The following is a 7,919-nucleotide window of genomic DNA, read 5'->3' on the forward strand; positions in this document are numbered from 1 at the left end:
AATGCATAAAAAGCGCAATGCAACAAGGCCAAAAAAAAAAAAAAAAAAAAAAAAAAAAAGAAACGACATAAAAATAAAACAAAGAAATATAATAATTTTTATTTTTGGAGTTGTTGGATATTATTTCTGGCGCTCCCGTTCTTTTTTTTTTTTTTTTTTTTCGTCTTTCCTCTTCCTTTTCCTTCCGTAACGGAAACACAAACACACACACACACAGAGAGAGAGAGACAGCCAGCAAAAAAAAAAAAAAAAAAAAAAAGCAGAAAACAACAACAAAAAGAATCATCACCCGTGGGGTGTCCGTCTTTCCGTACGCGTACCGCAACAAAACAAAAAGTTTGTCGCACGTCCTCGTTCGCCTTCATGCCGAAAAGAAGAAGAAGAGACAAAATCCATGCCGCCATCGGAGCTGTTGTGGGAGGTGTTTTCGACGTGAGATAAAGCGATAGAAATCAGCCTTCCACTCTGTGCGTGGTAATGGTGTCTCTTGAACTTTTCTTGTGTCTTTGCCTGACGTACCAAACGGTGCGCGGCGCCCTTTTCACGTTGGCCCGCCTGCCATTTCAAAAAAGCCTCTCGACGGGCAATCCGACGCTCTTCTTGCTCCTTTATGAGTGCCAACATTTTCTCCTCCTCCCCGCACCGCTCATCATTCCACACAACATTGACTGCGCTAAATGGGCCAGTGCAACTGGTGCGTTGTGCATGGCTTCCACTCGGCAATGCAGTGGAATCTTTTATTTCCTGTGATTCTTTGGTGGGGGTTTCCATTCGCCGACTAGAACCCACACTTACAAACGGGATACGACATATAAGCGTGGAGCAAAGTAGACCAGTTCCTCCACGCATCATGAGCACTAAAAATAAAATAATAATAATGATAGTAAAAAAAAAAAAAAAAAGGAAGAAATAATCGATGTTATTGTTGTTGTTCGTTTATTATTATCAATTATTATTATTATTATTATTATTATTTCGGGTGCGTGTAATATATATATATATATATATATATTCCCCATGCTAGAAATAACAAGGCGAGGAACAACTCACTCCTTCCCTCCAATTAGACGTCATGTGCCATTCTTTTTTTTTTTTTTTTCTTTTTTTTGAAGTTATGTTTTATTTAGACGGTGCAACTTGACTGCTGTCAAGAGGTTTATTTCTCCAGCTGCTCACGAAGTTGAGCAATTTTGGCTTTCTTTTCCTGAATGCGCTTCTTGACTTCATCAGACTCTTCATTAGAGTCACGGGGGCGCTTCTTAGCGGTGGCTTCGGCATTTGAGGCGGTTAATGTATCTTTCTTCACCTCGTCCTTTTGTTTGGTCGGCTGCTCCTTCGGTTCTGGCACCACAAGCTCACCGCAGTCGGCAATAATGATCCGGCCACGTGTCTTCCCAGACTCGGAGCCCAACCGTTCAACCCTCCGCACGACATCAATACCCTCCGTGACTCGGCCAAAAACAACATGCTTGCCGTCCAGCCACGGCGTATTGGCAGTACATATAAAAAATTGCGATCCATTGGTGTTCGGCCCAGCGTTCGCCATCGATAGACAGCCGATCCCAGTGTGTTTGCCAGCCTTGCCGGAAAAGCTCTCATCTCGGAAATTCATGCCGTAAATAGACTCTCCGCCCGTCCCATTTCCCCGCGTAGTGTCACCGCCTTGAATCATAAATCCCGGTATAACACGATGGAACACGCATCCCTTGTAGTGGAGCGGCTTTCCACTTTTGCCTCGGCCCTTCTCGCCTGTGCAAAGGGCCCGAAAATTTTCGGCGGTCTTCGGCACCGTGTCTGCGTACAGTTCCATTTTTATCCTCCCGGATGGTTTGTTATCGATTGATATATCAAAGAAGACTTTTGGGTTGCGTGACACCTCGACCGGGATTCCCCTGCGGCGTTCACCCTTTGATGGGACACTTATCTTCCGCATCTTCCCTCTTTCTATCCTTCATTAGAAATAAAAAAAAAAAAATAAGAGAAAAGAAAGAAAAAATAAAAGTTAGGCGCACAACTCAACACTTTACTGAACAGCCACGTACGTTTATATACCGGGTCTCAAACACTGTGGTCCTATCAATTGCTCACAGTCACAAAGCGGTCCACCCTTCCACCCTTCTCTTCTTCCTTCCAAACAAACAAACAAACAAACAAAAAAGTTGCAAACAGATGAAAAGGCCAAGTACTCATTTCTGAGAAACCCACCGACGCACAATCAGAAAGAAGAACAATGTTTGCAAAGAAAAAAAAAAAAATGGTGGAAAAAAAAGGAGGCCACGCACGCACCCACTGAGAATTAAAAAACGGAGGAAAGAAAAAAAAAAAAAAAAAAAAAAAAAAAAAATAGAAATTCATGCAAAAATGCTCCTTCACCATCTGAACTTATGCGTTTTTCTCAAAATATTCATTTGCCTTCTCAGTTTTCATTGTCGGTTTGCCTGGCCTCCAGTTACATGGAATTACATCTCCGTTTTTGTCCACATACTGAAACGCCTGCACAACCCGAAGCACCTCTTCAACATTTCTGCCCACTGGTAAGTCATTCACCGTGATGTGGCGCAGAATCCCTTTATCGTCAATGATGAACAGTCCGCGCAGAGAGATCCCTTGCTCCTCGATCAAAACTCCATAGTCGCGGGCAATTTCCTTGGTGAGATCAGAAAGCACAGGAATACTCATTTCCCCAAGGCCACCTTTATTTCTTGGAGTGTTTATCCAAGCAAGGTGTGAATATTGGCTGTCGCACGATACAGCCACGACCTGGGTGTTAATCTTATCAAATTCAGCCTGAGCATCTGAAAAGGCTGTGATTTCCGTGGGGCACACAAAGGTAAAATCCATAGGATAAAAAAGAAGAACAACATACTTGCCCTTGTAGTCATTCAAGCTGATGTCCTGGATTTTTCCATTCACGACAGCCTTTCCTGCCCACTCAGGTGCTGCCTCGCGCACCGTGGCAGTCTTATATGCTTGGTAGTCCAGGTTAAGAAGTCGCGGGGTGTTGCAGAAAGCTCGGCGTGAAAGACCCTTCTGCAACGAAGTCACGGCCATACGACGAAACATGACAAAACTTTTCTTGTGTGTGTGTGTGTTTTTATTTTTTTTATTATTATTTCAATTAATGCTTTCTGACGTTTGTGATGGCAACTACGTCAAGAAAAAAAAAAAAAAAAAAAAAAAAAAAAAAAAACAGAGGAAAAAAGATGGAAAGGGATAAAAATAAGTAAATGCAAAAGATTACAAGATTTATTTCATTAGGAACATCATTCATACCACCAACAACAGTGGCGTGTATTTCCACTCGTTGCCTCTCGTGTTTACTTTTCTTTAGATGATACATGCAAAGCTTAAACGTCGTTTACTATTAGCTCCATTATGCTTAAAGTATGTTCCATGCGCTGAAGGGTCGCGAGAACAGATCCCAAACGCCGGCGTGCAATCATCATTTCCCTGTGAAGGAAGTTACTCTTTCCGGCACACGTCGCGTAAATTTCAAAGATGACATCCATCACAATCATCATTGATTCACAAAAATGAGGGGAATCAACGTGGTTTACCGAAAACCGAAGAATGCGCACAATTGTTCGGTCGTTTTGACCACTCAGTGCCACATGTAAAGCACCACGACGAATAAGCTCCTCCAGCGTAGAAACAATAACGTCCGAGCTACGAGAATACAGCGCTGTCTTTATTGCACGATTGTACTGATACGACACAAGCTGCTGTCGAACATCATGTAGCTTTGTACCCAAAAAATCATCCTGTGTATTTTTATCTTTTCCTCCGAGTTCATCCTCCACCAACTCCACTTCTTCTTCTTTCTCGTTCTGGTCCAAAGCGTCTCCAAGCCTCATTATACGAAGATCTCCCCCCGCAGTGCCAACAGCAAACTCGGATAAATTTGGATGAACCGTCACGGCAGTCACTGGTGCATCAAACTTCTTACCCGCTAGAGGCTCCAGTCCCCCCTTCTCCAAAGAGAAAATCTTCACGCGTTGATCCAGCGATCCTGTCAAAAGAACATTATTTCTTTTCGAAAACGCAAGGGATACCACCGCTTTTGTATGGTGTGATTCCTGCAACAACATTGTGGAAAGGCCTTTACGCATGTCAAACAATATTAATTGATCTCCTGCACTACATGTCAATATGTTGTTGTGCGTGTGGAGCATTGCCTCTACAGGACTCCCGATACTGCGCCCACTGGATTGAATTGGGTGCTCAAAGCCAACTCGTGTGTCCCACAAGTTAACATTGTGATCGTATGAACCACTAAAAAAACAGCCTGGCGAATAGTTCTCAAGACACCGAACATAATCTGTATGCGTTTTGGAGATAAGTAACTCATTTTCATTCATAATATCCCAAAGCCGTATAGTCGTGTCATCGCTAGCCGAGACAAAATTGTGTCGGTCCAGAAATATCGCGTCCCTAACTTCTCTAAGATGACCCGAAAATTGCCGCTCAAAAGCAGTTTGCGTGGATCTAGCAATCACACGCTGGTTAACAGAGAGTAGAACCATTTTGTCATCATCCCGAAACCGAAGAGAGAAACATTTTTTTTCTCGCTGCTCATTCGTAATCACACCTTCTGTCTGAGGAACTCGTAGGATTGTGAGTTGATTTGTCGAGGTACATCCGACGGCCGTCCCAGTATTGTTGTACCTCACACAAGTCACCTGACCAAACAACTTCTGCTCATAGCACAGGCAGGCATTATTCCATATCACGGATCGATCCACCTTCTGTGCAACTGGAACCCGTTTTACCGGCAGAGACCACAACTTCTGATCCATGTCTCTTTTTTCTTGTTAGAATTCCCTAAACACCCCAGAAGAATAAAATTAAAAAAATAAGCAAAAATATTCAATGCATAGCAAGATACCAAAATATATAAACTGGAAAAAAAAAAAAAACACCAACGAAAAGCCAATTCCGCACTGCCAAAACACCAATAAATATATATTGAAGAGAAAGCTTCTTAAATAATCACAAAGGCAAGACTTGAACACATGTCAACCCTTCCAGCAGATAACCGGTCGTCATTTCCTCCACGTCATAGCATACTAGACCGTCTTTTTGTCGGCTACACTTGATCATACCTTGTATACCAAATATTCGATTCTTTCGGTCCACCATGTCCAAATGCACTAAATCCCCTGGTGCTAAGGCAGGGTAAACTACAACAATCTGGGAAAGGGACGCAGAATCGTCGGTAAATGAATCAAAAAAGGAAACCAAATCCACAATTCCGGTAGAAACAGTGCATTTAAAAAAGAGTTGTGACTTCATATAATTGGCTTCTAAGGGAGAAGCACAACAAAGTTGACAAATCTGCTCCTGTAATGCTTCCTTAGAATGCATTGAGGAACGATAAACTATTAAAGGTATGTATCCAGGAACAAGACAGCCATGATGCCGCAACACAAATAAGTTCACTACACCCCAACAATGTGTAAATTTATAAAAAGGCAAAAAAACCTTTTGAGAAAAAATAATTTCAGGCACATCATCCTGTGGATGAAGTACCGTTTTAACCAATGGATATAGCACTCCATGACTATCGCTATGCACTGTATAACACACCAAATTTCCCACATCGGGAAGCCATGCGTGAATCATTTCGTATATATAGGACATATTTGACCGCAGACGAACAGAAAAGCATTGTGTCCTAGTAACTTTTCTAAGAGTGTCAAAAAACTTCACATATACCTTAGTTCCTGACTCTTTTAAAACAGGCATCGCTTGGACCTGACTATTGTTAGTTCTACAAATACAACAACAACCACTACTACTACTACTAGTAGTATCTGATGGTTTGTACGAAGCAATGATCTGATTCATTGATGAAAACTGTTGCTTTTCTACCAGTTCACATGGGAGTTTTCCAGAAGGTGTAATATAGGCGAAACTAACATACTCTAATTCACCATACATGTCTAATAAAACAATGCCACTGAGAGCAAACAGAACGCTCTTTTTGTTGTTGTTTTCCTTTTTTCTATCCCCAATGATTATGATTCCGTTTTGACTTTCCGCTGGGAGAGAGAAATTTTCTCACCCTTTTCCTAAAACGATAAAAAAAAAAAAAAAAAAAAAGAAATAAGGATATGGTGAAAAGGTGCTGTTGGCGCGACCAACAACAAAAAATTCATGTAGTAATAAATAAGTCAGACAAAAAAAATTAAAGATAGATCTAAATCAATAGATGGGTAGAAATAGATATGGATAAATAAATATAGATATTTCCCTATTTTTTCAAGTAATAATAAGGGACAATACTTCTTATCTCATTAAAAAATAGACGCATTACTTCAGTTCTTCCCATCTTGCGCTTACCTCTGGGAGATCGCACCTTTCACACAAGTGTGTGATGTCGCTCTTCAGCGTCTCTGCAATGTACACCTCTTTGTTTTCTTTTGAAGCCTTAGTCACCAACTGATAAAGAGTCATGATAAAGCTTTTTATTGAATTCTTGTCACTAGTAGACAAGGTTGCTTTCTCCTTAAAAAGATGTAGTTTCCCATTGATATAGGCACGAATATTCACTTGTTGTAGGATCTTTGATGCATGCAGAAGAACGGTTTCAGCATGCTCGGGAGAAACAGAACTCTTTAGAATTTGCTGAATGCATTGACTACCTTCCTGGGGAGGAAGTTTCAGTATTAAAGCGGCGCTTAAATCTGGATTGTGAATAGCCATAAGACTGAGCAATTCGATGTTTATTCCAAGTCGATGAAACAAATCACCAGAGGAAAGTGTATGAATGAGTTGCTGTTGTTCCTCCTTGTTTAACAGACTGTTACAGCTCAATGCAATCAGCTTTTTTGACAGCTTCCACTCTTCAGTAACTGGTTCAGTGTCAAAAAACAGTAAATCACTCCCGGGGGAACCTCCGGGGGTTAGAAACTGCAGTTCACCTGATACCAAAGGAAGGGAAGGAAGTTGTGGTCGTGCCGCTTGCAATAACAAAGCTGCGCGGACTCCAGAATCAAAAATCGCCGAGTTTTTTGACAGTGCCTCACATGAATTCTTTTCGACATCTTGAGTCCAACAGTGAGCAATATTGGCAATGGATTCCTTTAGTTGTAGACTGTTGATTTCCCATGCGTTCAACGCTGCATCAATTTGTTCTTGTTTATCATAAAGTACCGCAAGCGATGTTTCATCCAGAGAAACCTTGTTTGCAAGTAATCGAAAAGCAAAACCCTTTGCTGCACAGTGAAAACGATACTTCTCCGCATTGATCGCCTCAAGAGATTTTTTCCCCTCCTTTGTTTCCTTAGATGCATACTTGATTTGCTCCGTAAAACAGACATCTTGCCGCATGACTCGTTCTAATTCCAGAAGTGCATCGTAGAACACACACTTGGCTGTTTCACACTCCATTTTGCACATGATGTCCAAAGTAAAGAAGGAGGACACAATGCCTACACCTTCTCCTGATTTGATCATACTCTGAACCAGTTGCTGAATGGCTCTAGAAACATTAAAATGAGTATCCTTTGGAAAGGCTTCTTTAAATGACTTTTCAAGCACAGAAAACTTGAGTTTTCCGTCACCAAGAAACTCAATCAGACGCTGCGTGTCTGCAGAATTAAGATACTCTATAACCATTTTTTCTATTCCACTAAAAAAAACCAGCACACAAACAGCAGAAAAAATAAGGAGAACAATAAATATAAACAGCATTACGTAATGAGATAGAGAAGTATAAATTAAAAATGATAATGATAATAACAATAATAAATATCACATCCCTTTGAAATAAAGATGAAATTCAAGCCGCCGAAAGAAGAATCCCTGATTCCGGATCCCCATATTTCCCTCCATGGAATACCAAACCCCTTGGCTCGAAATAAAGGTAATGGGGTAAACAAGGAAATCTTTTTTTTTTTTTTTTTTTTTTTCATTCA

General features: G+C 41.0%; 6 protein-coding genes across 6 annotated transcripts, besides 16 other annotated features; all 6 read right to left on the reverse strand.

Annotated features, from left to right (window-relative positions):
- Nucleotides 1–7,919: part of a sequence feature (heterozygous, Esmeraldo-like haplotype) that runs on past the window's edge.
- Nucleotides 31–87: a microsatellite.
- Nucleotides 139–161: a microsatellite.
- Nucleotides 237–282: a sequence feature (A-rich).
- Tc00.1047053509499.4 (hypothetical protein, conserved) lies at nt 286–852 on the reverse strand (the record flags this gene model as incomplete). The annotated part of the gene is made up of 1 exon (XM_801649.1): nt 286–852. The coding sequence occupies one exon, from the start codon at nt 850–852 to the stop codon at nt 286–288; it is 567 nt and encodes a 188-aa protein (XP_806742.1).
- Nucleotides 860–913: a sequence feature (A-rich).
- Nucleotides 937–975: a microsatellite.
- Nucleotides 989–1,012: a microsatellite.
- Nucleotides 1,081–1,108: a microsatellite.
- On the reverse strand, nt 1,157–1,933 carry Tc00.1047053509499.10 (cyclophilin, putative; the record flags this gene model as incomplete). Its single annotated transcript, XM_801644.1, has 1 exon — nt 1,157–1,933. One exon carries the CDS (start codon nt 1,931–1,933, stop codon nt 1,157–1,159), a length of 777 nt encoding a protein of 258 aa, XP_806737.1.
- Nucleotides 1,959–2,001: a sequence feature (A-rich).
- Nucleotides 2,132–2,155: a microsatellite.
- Nucleotides 2,311–2,344: a microsatellite.
- On the reverse strand, nt 2,383–3,063 carry Tc00.1047053509499.14 (tryparedoxin peroxidase, putative; the record flags this gene model as incomplete). The annotated part of the gene is made up of 1 exon (XM_801646.1): nt 2,383–3,063. One exon carries the CDS (start codon nt 3,061–3,063, stop codon nt 2,383–2,385), a length of 681 nt encoding a protein of 226 aa, XP_806739.1.
- Nucleotides 3,092–3,123: a sequence feature (AT_rich).
- Nucleotides 3,155–3,202: a microsatellite.
- Tc00.1047053509499.20 (beta propeller protein, putative) lies at nt 3,348–4,796 on the reverse strand (the record flags this gene model as incomplete). Its single annotated transcript, XM_801645.1, has 1 exon — nt 3,348–4,796. The coding sequence occupies one exon, from the start codon at nt 4,794–4,796 to the stop codon at nt 3,348–3,350; it is 1,449 nt and encodes a 482-aa protein (XP_806738.1).
- Tc00.1047053509499.29 (hypothetical protein, conserved) lies at nt 4,990–5,940 on the reverse strand (the record flags this gene model as incomplete). Its single annotated transcript, XM_801647.1, has 1 exon — nt 4,990–5,940. One exon carries the CDS (start codon nt 5,938–5,940, stop codon nt 4,990–4,992), a length of 951 nt encoding a protein of 316 aa, XP_806740.1.
- Nucleotides 5,758–5,812: a microsatellite.
- Nucleotides 6,082–6,106: a microsatellite.
- Nucleotides 6,313–7,695, reverse strand: Tc00.1047053509499.38 (hypothetical protein, conserved; the record flags this gene model as incomplete). Its single annotated transcript, XM_801648.1, has 1 exon — nt 6,313–7,695. One exon carries the CDS (start codon nt 7,693–7,695, stop codon nt 6,313–6,315), a length of 1,383 nt encoding a protein of 460 aa, XP_806741.1.
- Nucleotides 7,891–7,913: a microsatellite.

The sequence above is a fragment of the Trypanosoma cruzi genome, genomic scaffold (genome assembly GCF_000209065.1).
Source record: "Trypanosoma cruzi strain CL Brener 1047053516019 genomic scaffold, whole genome shotgun sequence".
In the NCBI taxonomy this organism is placed as follows: Eukaryota; Euglenozoa; class Kinetoplastea; order Trypanosomatida; family Trypanosomatidae; genus Trypanosoma; species Trypanosoma cruzi.